The 24080-nt window shown below is 58.5% G+C and overlaps 1 protein-coding gene across 27 annotated transcripts in view; it reads left to right on the forward strand.

Moving 5' to 3' along the window:
* RAP1GAP (RAP1 GTPase activating protein) overlaps positions 1-24080 on the forward strand; it is a 65617-nt gene continuing 41537 nt past the window's right edge. For 5 of the 27 annotated variants that reach the window (XR_011503584.1, XM_070510753.1, XM_070510757.1 and 2 more), the window contains exons 1-2: positions 47-140; positions 17547-17582. Coding sequence is in view for 8 of the 27 variants with exons in the window: in XM_070510751.1 (XP_070366852.1) it covers positions 15437-15480; positions 17547-17582 (80 nt within the window). In the remaining 19 variants the exon portion in view is untranslated. The other 22 variants (XR_006527597.2, XM_044769941.2, XM_070510748.1 and 19 more) reach the window with 14 other exon arrangements.

Consider the following 24080-nt stretch of genomic DNA (forward strand, 5'->3'; position numbering starts at 1 on the left):
GCGGGGAACGGCGCTCGCGGTCACGTGACGCCCCCTCCCCGAACTGCGGCGGCGGCGAGCGCGAGCGGCGTCCGGGCAGAGCTGCAGCGGCCGCCGCGGGCGCCGGAGAGCCAGCCCAGGCCGCCGGGCCGGGCCCGCGGGTGAGTGCGCCCGCCCGGGGTGCGGCCCTGGGACGGGGGAGGGACGGCGGCGGCCCGGGCTCCCGCGGCCGGGGACCGGGTCCCTAGGGTCGGCGGGGAGCGGGCGGGCTGGGTTGGCTGCGGCTGGGCCGGCGGGGTGAGGGGCCAGGCCTGGGCTGAGCCGGCGGAATCCCCCGCCTGCGGGGGTCGGTCCAGGCCGCAGCTGGGGGGCTCGGGTCCCGGCCCCGCGCCCCCCGAGGAGGGGGCGCCTTGGGTTCAGAGGAGGAAGCGGAGAAGTGGGTGCGTCCCCTGGATCCCTGGGGAGGGGTCGGCCCTAACAGCCCCCAGGAGGAGGCGCTCCGGTCCTCACAGGAGGGAAGTGAGGGTCCTCAGGTCCAGCGACCCTGAGCTGTGAGGGTGGTGACGTCCTTGCCTCCCCAGGGACAGAGCTCATTGCCCCCGCCCCTGTCCCTGACCTGCCACGGAGCAGGGCCCCCGCGTCACGCAGCCGGGCGCCCCCTCGTCGCCTCCCCTGGCTCCGCAGGATCTGAGGACTGGGAATCCACAGGGCGGTCCCTGCGCCCCCAGGGGCTTTGGTGCCAGCTGTGGGGTGCCTGGGCTTGGGGAAGACACCTTGTGTGTACACAGACATACATCGGCTCAGGGGGTGCGCACCCTCCCTTCACGCTAGTCAGACCCCGACTTGTGCGTGACAGCCCCTCCCCCAGTCCTTGTTGGGGTCATACCACAGGCCTGGGGGTAGAATCAAGAAGGACACCCCACCCCTCACACATGGCACGCTGGCATCTGTCCCCGTGCTGCATTTCCCTCCCTCACCAGTCAGAGACCAGCAGGAGGGGGCACTGAGAGAAGCTGGGTCAGGACAGAGCAGGAGAAAGCGGCAGAGGGGAAATGAAGGAAGGAGGTATATTTCCTCCCAAAAAGGAGCTAGGTCCCGGGCTCCTGGCACCCACTGCCTCAGGGCAGCGGTCCCTCCTTCCCGAGAGTGTCTGGAAGAAGAAGGGGGCCTGAGATTCCCAGCTAATGAGAGGGAACATCAGCCAAAGGTGCCCCTGAACGGGGAGAGGGCAGCAGCTGAGTGGGGGAGGTGGTGGTCACGCCCAGCTGGCCCGGAGGGTCCCCCCACTCTTCTACCCAGGGCCTCAGCCTCCCTCAGACCCCCCTCGCAGCTGAAGGGTCTGGGGATGTGGAAGGTGCCTTAATGGCCTTGGAAAGCGTCCCAGGGTAATAATTAATCCTCAGGTGGTGGGAGCGCCTTGCCCATCCACAGCAATGGTTCAAGGTGGGGGGCTGGGATCTCCATTGCACAGATGAAGAAACTGAGGCTCAGAGAGGCTCAATAAGCTGCCCAAGGTCACAGAGTCGCCTCCTGCCTGGGCTGGAATCAGTTCTCTAACTCCTAATGAGGTGGAGTGGTCCACAGTGCACCTGCTCCCCTGTGCTGTGGGGGTTGGGGGGGTGCGTCTGGATGGAGGCAGGGAAGCTGGATCAGGTTGAGGAGAAGCCCTCTACCTTTCACGATCCAGAACTCAGACCTCCTCCCTCTCCCAGAGCCTAGTGCCTGCCTTGCTGTCCCTTCCCGCAGCCACGATGCTGTTCCCACCCTGGGACCTTCCCAGCTCACAGCCCTCCTTGGGCAAAGCCCTCTCCCCTGCTCTCCTCCCCAGGGCGCCGGCCTGGCAGGGGTCTCAGGAGGTCCCTCCCTGGCTCTAGCCACCCTCCACCCCCTAGGAGACAAAAAGGATTCTTCCTTTGGCCTCCTGAAATGCGGAAGGTCTCCTCTTTGGCTCGGGGGTTCCTGCTACTCCAGCCTCAGGCCCCAGCAGTCTGCACAGGCCTGGGGCGCAGGAGCCCTGAGACCCTGCGCACCTGCCTGTCCCGAGGCCCCGCCCCTGCCCGGCTGTGTGTTCCGGAGCCGAGAGGCCCTTTGAGGACTCCCGGGCAGGTCTGCCGTCCACACCACCTGTCTGTCTGTGGAGCCTTTGTCCTGGCTGTCAGAGGCTGCTGAGCAGCCACATGTGCTGTGCAAACAACTGAGACCTGCACACAGCCAGACACAGACACAAACACGGTTTGATTCACAAGTACCCTGAGACCCAGACACAGGCACACCCAGGCTGAGACCCCTGCTTCCAACTCTGACCTGGAGAGACACACCATCCAGATGTGTACACACAGATGGAGGTTGTTGTCAGCAAGAATGCCCTCCTCGGAGGCCCTGACACCTGCTTCCATCATCTCCTCCAGGGCGCACACAGGACACACAGGAAAGAGCACAGGGAAGCCCCACACAGCCCTGAATAATGAACCTGGCAGATACACGCATGCACCTACCCGTGCCCAGGCCACCGTGGGTGCACACACGCGTGCATTGCATCAGCTTCCTGCGTGGGGGACGTGAACTCCTCACCCCAGGGAGGAGGTGGCAGAGGCCCCTCTGATCGCCTCCAGCAAAGCCTCACCTTCTTCCCTCTTTTCTGCTTCGTGTGAACCCGGCTTGGCTAGCCCTAAACTTTGGGAAACTGCCAGCGTTTCCCGTTCAATGGACCCTCCTTTCCTGCCCGCCTCCATGCCTACCAGATGCCAGAGGAGCCTCTCCCCAAGGCTGCCCCCTTTGCTGCCCCTGAAGGTGCCACTCCACGGGCCCCTCCCAGGACAGAACTGCCCACCCCACCCCCGCCCAGCTGTGCTCCAAGCAGCCCTGGGGTTCCCTCTCCTTTGCCACTTTTACTGGGAGGCCTTGCCAAGCCCTGGTTTCTGCTCTGCCCTTCCAGCAAGGCTGGGGGCCAGCAGGTGTGTAGGGAGGGGAACGCTCTGAGTCCTCTGCTTACCTCCTTGGCACTGGTACCCTGGCTGTGCCCATGAGACGCTGGCATCGCTGGGAGGCAGCTGCTGAGAGATGCTTCTGTGGGCTCAGATGAAGTCTCCAGGGCAGACTGGTGCTAGGTGGGGGGCAGCGAGGGGCTCTGGGCTCTGCCATTCTCACTTGGGCACCCACCCTAGGTTTGCCAGAATGCTGGCTCCATGTCCAGGCCTGGCCCTGCTCCTTGCTGGCTGTGTGACCTAGGCAAATCATTTCCCCTCTCTGGGCTCATCTCCAGCTCTGGGAGGCAGCTCAGCCTGGCTGAGTGAGGTGTGAGATGACAGCCCTGTGCCAGTGAGGAGAGGAAGTTTGGCTCTGCTGGGCAGCGTGGGGCAAGAGGGGGCCCCCGGCTAAGGACTCCTGGCAGGATGAAAACTCTAGGTCAAGCAGGGGTTGCCGGTCCTGGGACTTCCTGGAGCAGCCAGCCTGGGGTCCACAGAGCGGGACCTGAGGACAGGAGGCTGCAGCTGTGGTTTACAAGTATGGATATTTTTATGCCCCAAAATATGCTCTATTTTTAAGGCTGAAGACTAGTACTTGCAGGTGGTGAGTCAGAGAGGAGGAAGGGAGAAGAGGCAGAGGGGTTGCTGGTGGGGAGACACCCCAAAACAGGGGGATCCCACTGGGATACCAGCCTTACTCACTGGGAAAAAGGAGCCAAACCTGTGACGTGCCTGCTGTGTGCTGGCACAACGGTGGGGACCTCGTTTGCACACTAGCTAAGCGTTTATTGACCATGTAGTGTGTCCTGGGAAGTGTGGCAGGCACCAAGGACACACTTGTGAACTGGGTGTGGCATCCTTCGGGCCCTACCAGACCCAGTGTGGTGTTACTGTGACCTTGTCTCAGATTAGGAGGTTAGGTTCAAAGAGGTGAAGTGACCTGCTCACTCCGCTAGTAAATAGCCCTGCCACGGTGGGCCACCGTCTCTCGGGCCCCCTTTTGGAAGAAGAAAAGCTGAATTCAAATTCTGAGTTGCCACTGACTAACCGCACAACTTAGGGCAAGTTACTCCATCTCTCTGAGCCTCTGTTTCTTTATCTGTAAAGTGGGGATCACCCACTTTATGTACCTGATGGAGTTGTTTCAATGGTTAAGAAGGCTAATGTAGGAAAATGCCCAGGGCAGTGCCCAGCGCATGATGGGCATTGGTTGGGGAGATGGGCTGAGAGTCGTCGGGAATCGAAGTCCAGTCTCTGCTCTGCGACTTTGGACCAGTCACTTACTCTCGCTGTGCCTCATTTGCTGTGTGACTTTGGACAGGTCTCCTACTCTCTCTGTGCCTCATTTCCTCCTCCACAGAACAGAGCCTTTGTTTGCCTGTCTACCTGGGTGTGTTGTTTGTGCAGACCAGACATGGTGGCTGGGAGCTGCTTCGGAAAACAGAGCTTCCCTCAGAGACATGAACGCACAGAAGGAAAAACAAACAAGAGGAAAATATGGAGAAAAATTTTTTGTAAAAACTTCAAATATTTTGTTAGAACTAGAAAAAATAAGCGTTGTCTTCACTGTTTGGGCGTAGCGGGAATTTTTTCCCTAACTTCATATTTCCAAGGCAGGTGGCATTGCTATCCCCATGTGTGATGGGTAGTTTTTGCCTTGAGGAGTCAGTGCCTGGCACATAGTAGGTGGTCAGTAAATGGCAGTAGTGGCTATTCATGGGACACTGGTGTGGCTTCAATAGGAGGGGCATGTAGGGATGAGCTGGAGGCAGTTTATTAAGGGCCTTGAATGCCAGGCTGAGGAGTTTACATTTCCCTGCAGCCAGTGGGGAAACCATCGGAGTGATGGGCTGGGCCTTCTGAGGGCAGGCCTTGGGTACCTGGCCAGGCTCACCAGCGAGCAATGGGGAGCTAGCCTGGCCCAATTCTCTTCCCTGCCCCTGCTGTGTAAGCATGGCTCCACGGCCTGTTTCTCTGAGTCTCGTTTTCCCCATGTATGCAAAGGAGAGGGCTCCAGCATCTTCCATCCTCCGGGCAAGCGAGAGGAGCAAGGCACCGACCGGTCAGGAGCTAGAGGGCTGTCATCTGTGCTGGAATACAGGAGACCCGGGTTCCCCTCTGACCCCACCCCGCTAGCTGGGTGATTTTGGGCAAGTCACCCGTGTCTTCCAGCCTCCCTTCCCATCTGTGGAATGGGAGGATGCAGTTTCCATCTTTGTGGTGTGACTCCCATGGGCCTGAGCTGTGCACGTGCTGCATGAGCCTCAGCTGTTTGTGTCTCGGGGGCAATCGTGTTGTTTCTTGCAACTACCTGTTTCCCAGGCTCCCCTGAGAATTGGGGGCTGCTGGGATTTGGGGGAACAGCAAGTGAGGACAGACTCTGAGGCGCCAGAGAGGCCGTGACCTTCTGGAGGCCACAGGAGCTGCATGCCGGCTGCAGCCAGGCTGCTGCGGGGAGTGGAGGGGTGAGCATGTGGGCCCAGCCCTCTGCTCTGCTCCTGGGATCTCGGCCCCAAGTCTGCAAGGGGAAGACACCCCCATCCCTGGCTCGGAGGACAGCCCTCTCCAAGGCTCCTCTGAGTCAGGGCTTTCGGTGTGGGGTAGAGGTGGCTGATAGAGAGTGACCTTGGGAACTTCTCTCTGCTGCCAGCTCAGTGCCAGACTGCCCCCCAGTCTCAAAAGTAGGGCGTGTCACTGACTCGCAAGGGGCTGCCAGGCCGAGGCCCAGGCTGATGGTGGGCAAGTCCCCGACCCTGCTGCCTCTTCCTGACCCTGGAGGTCCGGAGGGAGGCTGTCCACCCTGGCAGACTGCCACAAGCCTCGTGCCAGCTGGGGCAGCAGGCTGTGGCTGCTGCACAGCCGAAGGCTCTGGTAGGTGGGCTCCAGGCTCAGCCCGTTCACCACCCGCCTCCACCCGAGACGTGGGAGCTTTTCCAGGTACATAGAAGTGCCTTTGCGATCCCTCCCCCAGGGTTTCAAGACCCCAGAAACAGGACTGGACAGAGCCCCTGGGCCAGAGCCCTCACCTGTCCCAGTCACCGGGCAGGCCCCCAGACCTCCCTGCCTGGAGAAGTGTGGCCCTCTGTGGTCCTCTGAGAGACAGAGAAACCTGGGACCTGCCCCCTGCCCTTGGCCACTCACTATACCATCGGGGCCTATGTCAGCCAGGTGGGAATGGGCTAGCTGGCTCAGGGACTCCAGGAGGATTCTGGCAGGGGAGAAGCAGAATGGAGGCTGAGTGATTGAACGTAGGTAGGGCATTAATTGAGTACTTACAGTATGTTGACCCTGTGCTAAGCACTTTCCATGAATCTGCTTCATTTAATCCTCAGAGCAACCATTATTAGGCTCAGAGAGGTTAAGTAGCCTGCCCAGGTCACCCAGCTAGTGCATGGCTGGAGATGAGATTTGAATTCCGGGCTGTCTGACTCCACTTTTAACCACTTGGGTGTACTGAATGCAGAATTAGATGGGGGAGGGGAGGGCACAATAGACAGGAGTGGGCTGTGCCCTAGGAATGGGGTAGTTCTGGGCAGGGGCGGGGGTGGGGCTCCAACTCTGGGGCTGTCCCCACACCCAGGACCTGGCCCTGAACCTCCCGGCTCCTCATCCCTCCCTTTTCCCTTCCCCGTGGCCTGTCCCTGGGGGCTCAGCTGCTTGGCTGAGTTGGAGGAAGAGGATGAGTGGGGAGGCTTGTTCGCAGAGGTTTCCAGGGACTTACAATCCCACAGGCCCTGGCTTCTCCTGGCTCCCTCTGTCTGCATGAACTCCCAGCTCGGAAACCAAGAAATCCTCAGCATCAGAGCTGGAGAGGAGCCCACGGAGATCAGCTGGTCCAACCCCCTCGTTTTACAGATAGTAATTATTATGATTATGCCCAATGGTAGCAATTCACATCTGGGTTGTCTCCGATGCGTGCCAAGCCCTTGGGGCTGGCGGAACTCACGTCGTGGTTGTTACTCTCTTCTCCCCTTTGCGGCTGAGGAAACCAAGGTTCAGAGAGGTGAAGAGATGGGCCTCGGGGCACACAGCTGGCCTTGGTACTGGGCTCCAAACCCAGATCTCTCTTCCCCCTGAGCCCATTGCACCATCCTGGGTCCCCTGAGGCCCCGAGCCCATGTGATGTGGCTCGGAACTGCATCCTGCGTTGGGGCAGGGCACGGCGGCAGTGTCTGGGGGCCTGGTTCTGAGAGGTCTGCGTGGGAACAGGGTGGGTATCAGGTGAAGCTCTGGGACTCGCAGTCATGCCCGCCTCCCTCCCTGTCCTGGGAACACACTCCCCTTCTCCGAGCCGGCAGTGACAGACTGAGGGGCAGAGCCCTTCCCTGGAGGCCTCCCCACCCCCCATGCCCGTGGGGGCCAGGCTGCCCCAGAAAACCAGCCTGAGAAGGCGCTGGGAGAGCCCTCATTATACAGAGAAGAAACGGGCCTGGAGGGGTAGGGACCTGCCATGGTCACGCTGGGCCGACGGCAGAACTGGGCCTAGGACCCAGCTCTCCTGACTCAGTGTGTGGCTGTGCTGCACGTGTCTGGTAACAGAACTAAGGACAGTCCCCACTTACTGATGTCAACCGTGTGCCAGGGCCAAGCACTTTACACTGAATCCTAAGAACAACCCTATGAGTACTACTATTATCATTACCATCCCCTTTTACAGATGAAGAAACTGAGGCTTTGACAGGTTATGAAAATGGCCCAAAGTCACACACCAAGAAGCCACAGAGGCAAGGATTCAAACACAGGTCCATCTGACTCCAAACCCAGGCTGATGTCAACCCCTCTATGTACTACGATAGGAATAAAATTGATTTGATCTTCTTTTTCATTCATAGCCAACCTAGGAGATCATTCATTCATTCATTGAACATTCATGGAATGCCTACTATGCTGAAGACCAGGGAGCTGATCTGGAGTCAGAGGCTGGGGTTGAGGGTCAGAGATTAGGCAGTGAGGTAGCAGGTCTCCAGACCCTCCTAAACTCTCTGGCTCACCAAGGGTGGCTGTTCCTCCCACTCCTTCTGTCCCCAACCCAGCCAAAGGTTGTGCCTTTGCAGCCTCTTTCTCTGCCCCTCATGCTTGCCCATGATGTAGCCCGACTTACCCTTGTGTGAAATGGCGGCATGACTCAGCAGGGGCTTCTGGGTTTTGTACACTTCAAAGAGGACTCTACTAGCAATGGCATTAGCAACCACCGCCATGCCAGCCCTTCACGGGCACAAGGCACTGTGCTAGGTCCTCCCTCTGTGTGTGGCACCGCCCTGCCAGCCCTTTGCAGGCACAAGGCACTGTGCTGGGTCCTCCCTATGTGTATGTCACCGCCATGCCAGCCCTTCGTGGGCACAAGGCACTGCGCTAGGTCCTCTCTCTCTGTGTCACCTCGTCTAATGCTCACCATCACCCTGTGAGCCAGGAGCTAGTGCACCTCCATTTTCCAGATGTGGGAACTGAGGCTCAGAGCCGCACAGCTCGGGACTGGGTTGGAAAGCACTCATCAGGCTCCCGCGCCTGTGCCCTCACCCAGAGGCTCTCTCTGCCCTCTCTGTGCCCAGGCTCTGTATTTATGCATTCAGAATCCTGGTTCCTGGAAGGCAGGGCTTCAGCCAGGCAGAAAGTATTTATTAAGCACCTACTGTGTGCCTTTGGGGAAGTGCTGTGTTAGGCTAAAGCTTGTGAGGATGGTGCGATAGAGGGTCCTCTGTGAGGGATATGGGGCCCTGAGCAACCACTGCACCCAAGCCCTGAGGCGGAGGAAGTGTTCGGGCCCCCAGGGGTGTCAGGGCAGGGCAGCGTGTGCTGTTTGAAGAGCTTTCTTGTCAGCAGGAGTGTCCCTGAGAGTGACTCCGAGCAGAGTTAAGACTTCAGAGGGTCTTCACAGCCACTCTACTTCCACTGACCCTCAGGCAAGCCTCTTAGCCCCTCAGTGGCCTCAGTTTCCTGATCTGTGAACTGGGGATGATAACACCTAATTTACAGGGTGGTCCGAGGGACTGAACCGACGAGAGTGCTTGTACAGGGCCTCGGAACTAGTAGCTGCTCTTACTGAGCTGGGGCGCGTGTGTGATGGGGGCTGATATCTTGAGCGGGCGTCAGAAGAGACGGATCTACTCTGCAAGCTTCAGTGGCCCCGTCAGTCATGGCTGACATGTAACTCTTGCACGATCTGCCTCACGGGGCTGTTGTGGGGATCACAGAGGTCCCCGGCGCGTAGGTGCGGCTCCGTGATCTGCACGCCGAAGGAACGAGTCCCGGGGGAGAGGGGGCGGTGGGAACAAGGTGGGCGGTGAAACGGGGGCCGCCATTGTGGCGCGCGCAGGTGTGCCATCGTGGGCCGGGAGAGGCGCGGCAGTTCTCTCCGGGGAGAAGGGAGAGGGCAGGCTCTGGGGCAAGAGAAGGAGGGAGCTCGGAGGGGTGGCGAGCGCGCGGCCGGGACGTAGGGCGCTTCCTCCGGGCGCCCTCGAGGGTCCCCACCCTCCCCAGCAGAGCCGCCTGGGGCGCTGGCCCGGGGCGCTGTCCCTGGTCCTGGAGTCCTCCGGGCCTTTGACCTGCAGTTCCGATGGTGGCCAGTTGAGGGCACCCGGAACCGCGGCGGGCTCCCCAGGCCCATTTCAGAACACTTTTAAAAAAAAATTTTTCTTCTTTTTTTTTCTCCCCAAAGCTCCCCCACCCCTACCCCGGTACATAGTTGTATATTCTTAGTTGTGGGTCCTTCTAGTTCTGGCATGTGGGACGCCGCTTCAGCATGGCCTGATGAGCGGTGCCATGTCCGCGCCCAGGATTGGAACCTGCGAAACCCTGGGCCGCCGTAGCAGAGTGTGCGAACTTAACCACTCGGCCCCGGGGCTGGCCCCCAAAACATGTTTTTAAAGAGCATTCTTTGTTTTCCTGTAATGGCATCCCTACATAATAAGCCTACCTACACACCTAATTTCAAAAGCCACACGATATACTGCCCTAAGGGAGGTAAGAGCCCTGTACTTCCCTAGATGAATACTTTGGTGTGCTCTCACCACAGGACCTAATGAAGTAACCAAATGCTTGCACCTGTTTATATACAGACCTTTAGACTCAAGGGCAGAAAAATCTTACCACTGTGCCGGACTTATAGTTCAGAATGACTCCAGTAGTTGCGTCTTTGGGAGACTCAGTATGTATTAAAGCGACAGTAAAAATACTTGTATGTAAACCAGAGGTAGGTTCTAGAAGGGGATAAACAGCATTTCACCCATGTAAATGTGGGGGGGGGGAGATATTTGATGCACAACAGTCTTCCTTGGGTGGGATTCTCCTTGGCATTGCTTTCCTGGCTCCCACCCCCTGAATGACAATGGTGGTCCCAGTACTTGCTGAGGACCAAACCACCCTGACGTATTTCCCTAATGCCCTCTAGGGGGCAGAACCACTCCCGTTGAGAGCCACTGCCAAAATGGAGGCCTTGGGTTGGTGAAGAGGGCCCCACAGAAGCCCAGACTGGCTGAGTGGGAGGGTGTCACCTTAAGGAATTGTCAGGGCATCCTGTCCCCCATCTTACAATTGGACCAGCAGAGGCCTTAAGTGGGAAGGGGCTTGTGCCAGGAAACACGAGTGACCTACAGAGCCAGGGGCCACAACCCAGGTCTCCTGCCCCCCGGTACAGGGCTTGGTCAGCGCAACTGCCCTGAGTGAAGTCTGGGCATCAAGTAGTCTCCCTTCCAGCTCAGCCTTCCTGCCCCTGAAAATGGGCGGACAGGGCCATGCCCTCAGCAGGGGGGAGGAGAGGGGGGCTGGCTGGATTCCAGCCTATAATGTATGAGAGGGGCCTTGGCCTCCCTCTCCTTGGGGATGCAGCTGCTGCACATTTCTCAACCCCCAAAGGGCCATCCTCTCTCCTACCTTTATCTCTTCCCAATAGTTAGCTGGCCATTGTGTGTGTGTGCACATGTGTCTGTGTGTGTATATTATGTGAGCATGATATAATATAAGGGCCTGTGATTTCTGTGCATGAATCTGTTGTCATTAGTGTGTGTTCACATGTGTGTACAAAGCCAGCCATCTCAGTAGGGGAGCACACACTGATGTGGGACCAGTCGGGGTGAGCTTGATCTGACTTGTGCATGTGTGTGTGCACGTGGGTTTGCAGTGCAGGGGCTGCCGTTCATGTGAGCATGTCTGCATGGACTTGATCTTGATACGATCTCTGTAGGCTTGAGGTAGGGGCCTCTGTGCACAATACGAGGGCAAGTGCACGTGTGCTCTGGTGAAAGTTCTGTGCGGGAGTGCACGCCGGTCCACACAGACCTTGTCTCTCTCGTTCATCCTCTATCACTAGTGCCCGAACAGCGTCAGGCACACAGCAGGTGCTCAGTGTGTATTTGTTGAATGATTGAAGGAAGGAAGACGTGCCCTCACGTGTGTCTGTGTTTCCAAAGGGCTTTGCTCTCAGGGGCCCTCAAGGCCTATGGTCTATATGGCAACCAGAGACACATGCTCAGGGGTCAGGGGCAGAGTGGAGGCATTTATTCTGGCCATTCTGGCCAGGCCAGATTGTCCTGGTCCCTAACAGGGACACTTTGTGTAGGCAGGGGTCTCAGGAACCCATTGAATGGGGTAGGGGTCTCAGAGCCAGGACAAGGAATGGCTGGGTCAGTAACCTCACTGGGCAACTGCTTGGAGCCAGGGTGTGAACCAAGCCACACCCACTCCTCCTTCTCTTTCCCAGGGCCTGGGGACCCCCCTAGGAGACTCCTCCTCCAGGAGTTCAGGATTTGCAGCATCTTGGGATTGGGTGGGTGTGGCTTGGCTAGAAAGGCCATGGGCTAAGGATAATGATGCTTTGAGCCCACGGGATTCTCTTAAGGCAAATTCATTTTTCCATTATTATGTCTCTAACCCAGCAAAGTGAGGGTGGGTGTTTAATAGATGAGCAAACTGAGGCCCAGGAAGGAAAACTGATTAGTGAAGAGCCACACAGGAGGCTGCCTGGCCAGGCAGGAAGCCCGGGACCACCCTGTCTCCTGCCCCAGAGGCCCCAGGCAGATATCCTGAATGGAAAAGAACGGGCAGAGGGTGCTGGGGACCCTGGCAAGAATTGAGCCCCCCAGCCACATCTGGAGCCAGGCCTGAGACCCTCCCAGGAGTCTGCCCTCCCTGCGCCCTTACATTTCCCTGCCGAGGGGTGGGAAGGGGGAGCTGGAGGCGGGTGGGTGGAACTCTCCAAGTTCAACCAGGGGTGAACTTGGAAAGGGAGTTCTGCCACCCTCCACCCCTGCACCCTTCCCTCCTCCTTCACACAGGCTGACGCCTGTTTGAATAACTTGGGTGCAAATCTAGGAGGCCCAGAAGAGGAGGCTTCCTCCTAGAGGGAGGGCCTGGACCCTGGGGAGCAGCCTGGCTCTGCTTTCTCGGCGAGAGGCTGGAGGGAAAGGAAGGGAGCTCTGTCCCACCCCAAGATGGCAATGACTTCCCAGTGCCAGTCGCTGAGCACTGGCTTTGTGCTGATTGAGAGTGGTGAGTCCCCTGACACCGGGGCCGGTGGAGGCTGGTGGTCTTGGGGGTGTTAAATGATGTGTCTGAGGTCACACGGCTAGGAGGTGTCAGAGACTGGTCCAGCACCTATGCCCTCGCTACACTGCCTCTGTGTGTGTGTGTGTGTGTATGTGTGTCTGTCTTGGAAGCTGTTCCACGAGCCCACACGTAGATCTGCTCTATTCTTTCCAACAGCTGCATGGGGCTGCATGGTATAGATGGACCTGCGTTTCTTTATCTGGTTCCCTCTGGATGGCCATTAGTTTGTTTTAGAACTCTTACTAATAAATCTTTGCTAGCTAAGAAAATTGTGATTTCATGTAGTTCAGCCTAATGCAAATGATGCTGAAGCCAGTGTTTTAATAAACACATGCTATTCAAATACTATTCTCAATGCTTCATAAGTATTAACTTAGTTCATCCTTGGCAAAACCCTCGGAAGTAGGTACTGTTGTTTTCGTCATCAGCCCCATTTTGCAGATGAAGAAACTGAAGCAAGGAAAGATTCAGTGACTCGCCCAATGTCACACAGCTGACAAGTGCAAGAGCTGGGATTTGATCCCTGGGATGGTTCCTGGGGATGAGGATGTACGGATGTGCCTCCCTGTCCCTTGTCCTCGGCTATTCATCGTCAGGCTCCCTTACTGCAGTGTACAGAGTCCATTCTTAGAAGTGGTCTTGCAGGTGAAGAAGGTGCATTTAGATTGTGCTGTCGCCCGAGGGACCAGGAGCTGGCCGGGGAGTGTCCTGAGCACCTCTGGCGGAGGGAACGTGACCCCCACCCCCACCCCACCCCCAGCTCTTGCCAACGAGGCAGCTGCAGCTGGTCAGGGCCCAAGAAGCCAGAGCCCACACTGGACTCTTTGTCTTCGATGGGAACCCTGCGGCCCCCATGGTCCCTCTCAAGGGCCCACTGTCCCAGCACCAGCGGGGCCTCCCGGGGGCCAGGCCTGGCTGGGAAACTTGGCACATTGGAGGCCCCTTGGCCACCATGCCAAGTGGACATGCAGAGCCCACTCAGGAATCATTCCCACTGAAAGGACAGTCTGGCAAGGCTGAGGGCCATGGCCAAGGCAGGGAGCAGCCTGGAGGGGCTGGAGTCCTGGGTCCCAGCTCAGGCACTGTGCACACCCACAGTGGCCCAGGCCCGGCGCCTGGTCCCCCCTCCCCCCAGCTCTCTGGGCGCCCCTGCTGCTGCTGCCATGGAAGGAAAGACTTCCTCCCTCCTCAGGCCAGCCTCTGGCCTGCCCCTCGGGAGCCCTACCTGACTGCCTGTGAGGGATGGGCTTCCCACACTGCCCTGCACCCAGGGGTCCCTCCACCCAGAATCTGCGGCCCTGTCCAGAGCAGAAGGGGCCCAGCCCTGTCTGCAGAGCACCCTGCCAAGAGGGAGCCAGGCCTTCCATCCGAGAACCAAACCAGGGTTTGTTCTAGAGGCAAAGAAGTCACGGTTGCCCTGCCCAGGCTCTGAGGTCTGCAAGGGCCTCTAAAGGGCTCCTCTGCCCCCCAGAGTGTGCAGAGAGGAGAAGGGGTCCAGCGTGGGGGGAGGGGTGGGGAGGGGGCAGAGCCCCCAAAAGAGAAGTAACTGCTGTGAGTCAGGTCTCAGTTTCTTCATGTCTGAGATGGGGAGACTCCTGTGCCACCTCCACCTGCCTGGGTGAGGCAAACTGTGGAGCCCTGTACCCAGACCTGTCATTTCCCAGGGGAAGATGGAGCTAACTGAGCCCTGGCCTAGGGCCCAGGCGGAACAGCTCCTGAAAGGCTTCTGAAGAATCCCTGCCGCCCTGTCGTTGTGCCCTTGGCCGTCCTTCCTCCCTCGTCCCCTCACTGCATCTGTTCCCTGCAGTCCCTTTAAACAGAAAACCCCATAGAAAACCTCAAGGCATAATCCCTCCCTCTTTGGGGGGCAGAGTGGGCATTCTGGGAGGGGTGGGTGAGTCCTAGGGGCAGGGCCAGTGTCCCCTGTCCCCTGACACATCTTTCCTTGGGACAGGAGATACAGCTTCCTGTGGGGCAGAGCACTGGACTGTGAGCTGTGGTTGAGTTGGGCGCAGAGGAGGGGCTCAGAGTGTTTGTTGAGTGAATGTGTGACCGGCCTTAGGACTCAGAGGCCAGTTCCCCCTGGGAAGGTTGCTGACTGAGAAAAGTAGGCTGGATGAATTTTTCAGAAGAGGGTGGGGCATCTCTACTCCTGCAGCTTTGGTCCTTCTCCTCACCTGGGCCACTGGGGGGCTCCTGGGAGAGGGGGATGAGAGTGGGCAGCAGAGGGGCTGTGGGAGCCTGGGTTCCTTCCATCCCTCGGTCACTTGTTTGAGGAGTCGAGCTTCTGACGGCAGTGGGGCTCTCGCAGCTGGCATTAACTGAGCATTTACTGTGTGCCAGGCCCGGGCTGAGCCCTCCCCGTGCGTTACTCCGTCGCTGCAAGGGCCCTGGGCCAGTGTGTGGATCAGTTCCATTTCACAGAGGAGCAATTCGGGGTGCACGGAGGGCAGGGACTTGCCCACAGTGCAGCCCATTGGGACCCTGGATTCCAAGTTCTTGACCCGGCCCGCTGTGAGCACCCCACTCCGCGATGATGGGGGACAGATCCGCCGACAGAGCCCGAGGGCTCTAGGGGGGATGGAAGAGGGTCTGCAGCCCCGTACGCCCCCGGTCTGGGGATGGAGAGTCGGTTTCGTCCTACTCGCCCCGCGCTGGAGCCGCTGAGGCCCCGCCCGGGCCCCCTGGCCCCCCCCCCCTTTTGTCCCCCTGCCCCCCTGCTCCCGCCCCAGCTCGGAAAGTCCAGCGAAGCCCCGGCCCCCGGCCCGAGGGCGGCGCGAACAAGCGGCCCTTTCTGCGCGCGGCCGCCCCCCGCAGCTGGACCGCAGCCCGCGGGGGCGCGGACAATCCCGGGGCTTGTGGCCGGGGGCGGGGCGGCCGCGTTGCCAAGGTGACCCGGGCGCGGGGCAGGCGGCGCGGGCTCGGCGGGCGGCGGCGGCGGCGGCGGCACCATGAGCGGCCGGAAGCGCAGCTTCACCTTCGGGGCCTACGGCGGGTAGGTGCGCGGGGCACGGGGCGCCCGCCTGCGGCCCGCCGGGGTCCGGGCGGCTCCGTGGCTGGGCATTTGTGCTCGTGCGCGCGGTGGGCGGTTTGATGTCAGTGCGTAGCGCGCCGTGTTGGTAGGTCTGTGTGTTTGCGTGTGTATTGCTGTGTGTTCCGGTTGGGTGTCCGTGCGCACGTGTCAGGACAGGAATGCACGGGTGGGCATTTCTGTGTCTAAGGGCGTGACAGCGCTTGTGTCTGTGACTGGCGTGTAGGCAGGCAGGCTGGGCCTGTGTGTGTGCACCCCTGGGTGCATGTGCAGGTAGGGGAGGTGGGAGGAGGCAGGCCACGGGGGAGGCCCTGAGGGAGCCCCTGCTTGGCCTTTGAAGCTGCTGGGCCCTGGAGTGAGGCTTTGCAAGAAGGGAACCTGGAAGCCATGAGCAGGGCCGCTCCCACCCCCGCCCCTGGGCACCTGGGCTGCCCATGTCCCATGCCGCTTGGCTTTGAGGAATCCCCCGTTCCAGGGCTGCTGGCTGCCTGGGCCTGGAGACCTGGGGGAGGGAGGGGCGGGGCGGGGATCAGAGTGGTGGCTTGACCATCTTGGGGTCACTGTCTGTCCTGACCCCAAGTGAGAGGGGTGCAGAGGGGGCTGGGGGGGTTCTTGCCTTAGGCAGAGGTTTGATGAATTGGAAGGAGACTGGGCAGACAGACAGGGCCCAGAGCCTCTTGCCTGGCTGGCCAAGTAGTTGCATAACCTCCACCAGGCCCTGCCTCACTGTGGGCAGAGGGACACATAGGACCCGTCTTTGGGGTGCGGAGTGATTGGGGCTCACTCCCGTGACGCTGCCGGTGTAGAATAGGTGCTTTTTGAGCCGTGGGGATTGTGTCCAAGGCGCCGCTGCTGTCTGGACCCCAGCCTCCAGGGCCCCGGGCGGAGGGGCTGGGTGGGATGGGAGACAAGAGGGCCGCCCCCACTGTCTGGGCCCTGCTAGTCATCAGATGACGCGAGGAGCCCGGGTTGAGCCCTGAGATTCCTGGTCAGCTGACACGGAGGGGCAGCCCAGGGTGTCGGGCTGCATCCTGTTGTGTGACCCTGGGCAAGTCCTGGCCTCTCCAGCCTCACTTTCCCCATCTGCAGAATCTACATTAGCTGGTCCTCTGGGGACCCCAGCCCTGCCTCCCTAGAAGACACACCCTAGCTGGCAGAATCCGGTTTGGGGCCCCTCCCCCGTGGGCCTCTGGCCTCTGGGCAGGAGGCAAGGGTGGGTTGTTGCCCCAACAGCTGCTCAGCCCCAGCTGGGCAGGAGGGTGGAGCCCTCTCCAGCCCTCCCTGACCCCAAGGTGCCTCAGAGGGTATTGGGGGAGAATCTGGGAGGGGGGCTGCCCACACACCCTCCCTAGGCCGGGCCTGGAGGGACTAGGGGGAGACAAGGCCTGGGGGTAGCCCCTGAGCTCCGGGGGCTTGAGCTCTTCCTCTGGCTCTGCTCTGGGGGTGGCGGGGGAGGCACCTCGTGGGTCTCCTGCTCCCAGATTCCCAGGCATTGATCCCCTGGATGGATACGAATGGACTCCAGCTCTGGGATGGAGGCAGGCCACCGAGGAACTCGGGGGCAGTTCTGCCTGCCCACTGTAAGCCGTAAACCCCCAGCACACCCCTCAATCCTGTCTGGAAACACTCTAAGCTGGCCCCAGCCTCACCCCTACATCCTTGCTCTGACCCCAAACTGCTGTAGTCACTGTCCGGCTCCACCTGTTCCAAGACCTCCCACGCTGACCCCCACCCCTGCTGCCACCCCATAGCCTGGCCCTGGGCCCTGCTCCCCTACCTCCACGCCCCAGTCCTGCCTCTTTTCCTTACTCCATCACCTCACACCTTCCCATGTCCTTAATCTGACGTCAGGGCCCCTGCAGCCCATGGAGGACAGTGACAGTACATTAGGCCTCTTAGAAACAGTGCTCCTCCAGGCCCCTCTGGGAGGATGGGCGGTGGTGACTCGGGGTTGGCCTGGCGGGCTGGGCAAGGCTGGATAATAAGAAGGGGCTGCCCTCTCACCCGCTGCCCCTCTTGCTGTGTTTCAGGGTAGACAAGTCCTTCGCCCCTCGCCGGACTGTGTGGTGAGTACTGGGGCTCAGGAGGGGCTGGGCTGCTTGGCTGAACCTGGAGGACACTCTCAAACCATTTCCGCCCCCCACAATGCCAGACCAGACCCCACCAACCTTCCTACTTTCCCCCCAGGCGAGCGGGTGGGCAGACCCTCTTACCGATTCTGCCCCCACATATTCTCCCCCACAGTTCTTTCTCGAACTCCCCTGGGAGTCAGGCAAGTCAGGTTAAATGTCAGCTCTGCCACTGTCTGTGTGACCTTCAGCAATTCACTAACCTCTCTGAACCTCAGTGTTCTCATCTGTGAAATGGGGATTAAAATGCCTGTTTAACAGAGCGTGAAGTTATAAACAAGCGAACAGTCAAAACAGGCCCTGGCATATTGCACGCCCTCCCTGAAAGCATTTTCTTCCTTTTCTCTGACCTATTCCTTCCCACCTTTTGGTGGCTTCTGGCTCGGCTGGGGGTGCCCTTAGCCTTTTCTTCCAAACCCTCTAGGCCCACTCCACACAGCCTTCAGAACCCCTCCTGCAGCCCGTTTCCTGTCTGAGGCTGCCGTCTCTCTGGAGCAGGAGGGAGGGAGGCAGCGGCGTCGGCAGCTTCCCCAACACCGAGAGCGGTGGGTGGAGGTGCGGCCTCACCTCAGGACTCACAGCACCCACCACCCAGCAGGTGGATGCCTCCTGGCTTCTCTGGCACCAGTGTCACACGGCCCGGCTGGCTTCTCCTGCTGCCACTTCACCTCCAGCAGGAGAGCCTCCAATGGCTCTGGCTTCTGCTTCCTGCCCCCACTGAGGCCTTCCCAGGGTCCCCAGGCCCTGCAGTGTGCCCCCTCCAGCTGCCAGATGACTCCTATCTGGCACTGTTTCCCGCCTGCTGCCAGAGCCCCCCTGGGAAGCCACGCATGGGGCAGGAGGCACACGGGGTGCCCAGGCTGAGCTCCAGGGCCTGCCCTTTTATTTTCTTTTGATGTTGTCTGTGCAACCTGGGGCCAGTTACTCTCCCTCTCTGGGCTTTATCTGCTGCTGCTGTGCCTCTGAGCCTCTACTATGTGCAAGACTGTTTACTAAGCCCAGAGCAGGGGTAAGTTGAGGGGAGATAGAGATGGAGGTGAGCAAGATGCCATCCTTCCCTTCAAGATCAATAACAAGACCCAACAACTGCCACTTCTCAAGCACCTGTTGTGCACTGAGTACTGTTAGGTGCTTGAACTGCGTCATCTTACAGAATCTTTGCCACATCCCTGAGTTCGGGACTATTATCTCTAATTACAGATGAGAACACTGATGCACAGACAGGGGAAGTGACTTGCCCAAGGGCACACAGCTAGTGAGTGGCAGAGCTGGGATTTGAATCCTGATCTTCCAGACTCTGTACAGAGCCCAGAGTCTCACCCACTCTGTCCCAGGGCCTTCAGGCCACAGGGCAGGTCTGAATGAGGGATGCACTGCAGGGAAGACTTGAAGATGGAGGGGTGACCCAGAAAACCCACTCTAGGGAGCCCTGTACCAAGAGTCAGAGATGAGGGGCGAGGACTGAGAGTAACTAACCGGCTGTGTCACTTTGATCTAGTCCCTTCCCCTCTCTGGGCCTCAGCTGACACACCTATAAAGTAAGATTCTGGGATCTCCAGGACATGCCCATTACCCACAATGCCTTGCCCCACACCCTCCTTGCTGGAGCTGCTGTCCAAGGTGCTAACCCCAAGCCCTCCCTTCCTACCCCAGGAGCCAGTTGCCTAGCCCATGCCTGTGCCTGGCATATAGTTAGAGCTCAGTGGGGGTCATTTTGACTATTAATTATGATTTCCTGGCATTCAAGGCCTTTCCCCCCCTCCCTTTCCAGCCTGGGACCCACTTCTCCTGTGCCCCGCGTTTCTGATCAATGGGAATGTGGCCCTGTGAGCACCACCTCCGTGCTTTTGCTCACATTGTCTCCTCCCCTTAACACACCCTCCCCTCCCATTTCCCCAAGCCCTCGCCACACTTCCAGCCCACCTCTGTCACTGTTTGTTGAGCGTTTTCTCTCCTGATCCCCGCTCTCGATCTTCCTCTATTTGGAACGCCTGCCCCACTGTTCTCGTGCCTGCAGAGCAGACATTAGTGCCCGTTCCTGGGGGAGTGCCACGAGCACGGCCTTCAGAGTCTGACAGACGTGGACTTGAATCTGCCTCTGCCACAGACTAGTAGTGTGACCTTGGGCAGGTGACTTCCCCCTCTGAGCCCCACTGGGTGCCCAGGCAGTGTTGGTGGAACTGGATCTTTCAGCAAGTTGACGGCCGTGACTCAAACGCGTCCACGTAACCCTGCCGCCTGAGGTCCTGGGAAGCAGAGGTTGCTTGAGTTACTGTTGACCTTGGCTCACTTTCCAGGATGAGTCGCGTGAAAGCTGGGCTGTACTCTTCTCTCTCTGACCTCCACACAGTCTTGCACAGCTACCCGAACCCACTAAATGCTTAATGAATGTTCATGGAATTGAATTGAATGTGCCCAGATTGAGGAACAGGTGAAACTTGTCAAGTAAGCTGGGCAGGCTTCCTGGAGGAGGCATGGTTTTCCCCACCCCTTTTTAAAAAAAGGATGAAAAGGTTGGGGCTTGGCTCAGGGGAGCAGTGAAGCCTGGGAGAGGCCAGATGTGATCATGGCTGGATTCCCCTCCCCTGTCCCCCTCATCAGCAGGTTGTTGGCAGTGGAGGAGCTCAGAACAAGTGTACAAATGTCAGAGGAATGAGGCCCAGTGGAGAATTAGGAGCTAGTGTGACAGTGAGTGACTCTGGTTCTGCAGCCCTACTGGGGGCTGGACGTTTAAGGTGGATTCAAATGGTGTGGGGAGGAAGGAGGAGGAGTGGATCAGGATGGGGGCATGGCTAGGTGGAGTTGTCAGGGAAGAGGGGCTTCTGGAAATACCCCGGGAAGAGGAGAGTCAACTTTGACCTTAAGGCTGGGAGCCTGGGAGGAGGAGGCAGGACCCAGCCGTGTGCTGGGCATTTTACTATGGTGGTCTTATTAAGTCATGATGACGGGCCTGCAAGCTGGCCTTAGGTCCCCATTTTAGAGGCCAGAACAAGACGGAGAATGGTGGAGGCTCTGGCCCAAGGTCACAGAGCTGGCGAGGGCTGGGTTTGAATCCAGCTTTTTCTCCTGCCAAGGAAAGGACGTGGCCAGAGATGAGGGAGCCACAGGAATGAGGGAAATCCTGGTTATGGAATGAGGGAGGAGTGGGAGAGGGCAAGATGACCCCGGATACCTTCAAGACAGGGGTCACTGCCCAGCCCCGGGTGTCCCCCTGTGAGGGCCCATCTGGTCGCTGAGATATCTCCCTTTGATAGTAATGGTCCCAGTTGCTCCCGTATAGGAAGCGTTTCCTGGCTCTTGGGCCCTGGGCCGAGGATTTCAGCTGAATTCTTTCATTCCATCCTTATACCAGCTCTACAAAGTAGAGACTATTACCATCCATCCCCCATTTTACAGATGAGGAAACTGAGGCTCAGAGAGGGGACGTGGCTGGCCCGGGGGCACACAGTCAGTGAGTGGTGAACCATGACTGGCAGCGTGGTCGGCCTGAGCCCGTCCCTTTAGCCCTCGCTCTCCTGGATGCTGCCTGTGCCGAGCGGGGGCCTTGGGTGGGCGGCCCCTGTCCGCAGGTGGCTCCTCTCTCTAGTCACTGAGTGGGGGCCCGGGGGGCCTGTGTGCTGCTGCAGGAAGCACGACTGGCCTCATTAATGGCTCTGAAATGCCAGGCAGGCACAGCCCGCTGGGCCCCCTCATCTATTATGCATCTGGTGGGCAGGCCCCCGGCGGGCAGCTGGCAGAGCACAGGATGGGGGGGCGAGCAGCTGCTTCCTGAGCCCATCCCTGCCACCAGATCTCTGGGCAGGGATCCCCCAAAGCGAGCGCCAAGGCAGCTCCTGCCTCCTGCCCCTGGCCCAGTCGGGGAGGGGGGTCTCCCTGGGGACAGGGACATGGATGCTGGTCCCCAGCGTGTTAGCCTGCCTGTCCCAGCAGCCTCTTCTGAGAGTGGCTGGAACCTTGATGGAGCCGGGAGTTAGGAGTCAGCGGGGACTAGACGGGGCAGAGGAAGGCTGAGACAGAACCCTAGGTGCGCAGGCTTCTGGCTGCACAGAACCCCAGAGTGATGGAGTTGTGGTTGTTTGTTCATCATTCATTCATTCAGCCACAAGTAACTATTGAGCACCTACTGCATACCAGGCACAGTTCTAGGGACTGCAGATTCGTTGGAAAACGAGACAGGCCAGTCCCCATTCTCAGCCAGTACTTCACCTCTTTGAGCCTCAATTTTCTCATCTGTAAAATGGGAAGCAGGGGGGCCTGCCCGGTGGTGTAGTGGTTAAGTTTGTGTGCTCTGCTTCTGCGGCCTGGGGTTTGTGGGTTCCGATCCTGGGCGCAGACCTGCACAGCGCTCATCAAGCCATGCTGAGGTGGCATCCCACATACAAAATAGAGGAAGATGGGCACAGATGTTGGCTCAGTAACAATCTTCCTCACCAAAAGAAAAAAAAATGGGGGGGAGTAGGGGAGACAGTCTATACATAGACAAGAAAACGAACATGGTGGTTGCCTTGCATTTTAAAGCGAGGGTACCTTCTAACAAGGTCTCCTTCCCTGGAGCTTACTGCATGCTGGGCTGTGTTCCAAAGCACTTTCATATATTGATGGATTTAATCCTCACGACCACCCCAGGAGGCAGGTGCTGTTATTATCGCCGGTTTAAGAAACTGAGGCATAGAGGGGGTAAGTGACCTGTTCAAGGTCCCTTGGCAAAGCTGAGATTTAAACCTAAGCAGCGGGCTCCAGTTTGCACTGTAGGGCTGGAGGATGAAGGAGAAAGGGAATCATGGAAGGCCTTTTGAGGAGGTGGCATTTGAACCAAAACCTGAAGATTGAGAGAGCCGTCAGTGGGAAGAGTTGGCAAGGGGCGGTCCTGACAGAGGGAACAGCAGGTGCAAAGGTCCTGAGGCAGGAACGAGCTTAATGTGCCCTGGGAACAGGGAGGAGGCCAGTGTGGCTGGAGGGATGAGGGAGAGTGAGGTCTGGGGTGTGTTTGGAGACAGAGGAGGGGCCAGATTAAGCAGGGTCTTGCAGGCAGGGTAAGAGTTTGTGTACAGCGTTAGTGATTGACATGCAGAACCACTGAATCCCAGACTCCTGGCTTTGTACAATCTTAGAATCAGAGAATTTGGGCCTCCTAGAATCTTTGGAGATGGAAGAGAGCTTTGAGGTACCCTCTATGGCCTTCCTCTCTAGCAAGGAATCCCTGCTTTGGTTCACCACCCCTTTGAGTATTGGAAGAGTTTGGGGGCCTCCTGAGAAATATGCGCGTCTATTTTTGGCGACTTCATGGACCTCTTGAGGCCCGCTCTCCCTGGCTGAGACCATCATGACCTCTTAGCAGCTCCTTGACTAGCCCTTCCTTGCTCACTCCTGGTGATGGGAGGCTCACTGCCCTTGAAGGAGCCCATTCCATTGCTGGAGAGTTCAGGTGGATAGCAAAAGTTCTTCTTCCTTAGAACCCGCTGCCCAAGCCGGGAAGCACCGTCTGGGTCTCCCACGCCCACAGAGGCCCTTCAGTGAGATAAGGATGGGGACAACGTCCCTCCGGGTCCGCTCTTTCTGGTCTGAAGCGTCACTCCTTTTAGCCCTCCCTCCTTTTCATCCTTATTCAGCTTGGCTCTTGCAGGCCTTGAAGCCCCTTTAGATGACTCTCTCTGTCTTCCTTTGGGGCCAGGAGATGCCCTCTTCTGGGAAAGGCCACCTCCTGCTTAAGGAGACAAGAGAAGATTCCCTCTGCATGGGGTTTGGTCCTGGGCCTGCCACTCTTCTTCTGTGTGATCTTGGGAAGTGAGGCCCCGTCTCTGGGTAGTTCCCCAGACCCACCTTTGGCACAATAAAGAGGAAGAGATGGTCACTAAGCGTTTGCAGCCCGCAGTTCCCAGCGTGGCTGGCCCTGACTGCCTCCACATCCCATGGTGTTCAGACTCAGGGCCCTCTGTTGGGGTGTGTGGAAAGATTTGGGTTCTGTCTTCAGGCAGACCTGTGTTCAAATAGCAGCTTCAACTTTTCTCTCTTGCTCTGTGGCCTTGCCCAAGCTCCTTTGCCTCTCTGAACCTTAGAGCCTGCATAGCAATGAGAACTGAATTGCTTACCCCAGGGGGGTCTTAGCATGAAATGAGTCCAGTGTGTGTGCTCAGTGGATGTTTTCCCTCCTCTGAGCCTTTGCATATTGAGAGAAAAGACCCGTTAAACCAAAGAGAGACTCCAATACGAGGGTTTTAGGCACTGTTGAGGTGGTTTGGTTGAGAAGTGGTTAAGAAATGGCCTTTTCTAAAATCCCATAACAGCTTTCCTCAGCCAGGCTCTTCCCCGAGACAGTCATTCATTCATTCAGCAAATTAATTCAACAGATATTTAGGGTGGGGATGCCCTCTGAGGGCCAACCAAACCCTGTGCCAGACACTGGGGACACGAGATGATAGACGAGGCCACTCCCCT

The sequence above is a fragment of the Equus asinus genome, chromosome 5 (genome assembly GCF_041296235.1).
Source record: "Equus asinus isolate D_3611 breed Donkey chromosome 5, EquAss-T2T_v2, whole genome shotgun sequence".
Classification (NCBI taxonomy): domain Eukaryota; kingdom Metazoa; phylum Chordata; class Mammalia; order Perissodactyla; family Equidae; genus Equus; species Equus asinus.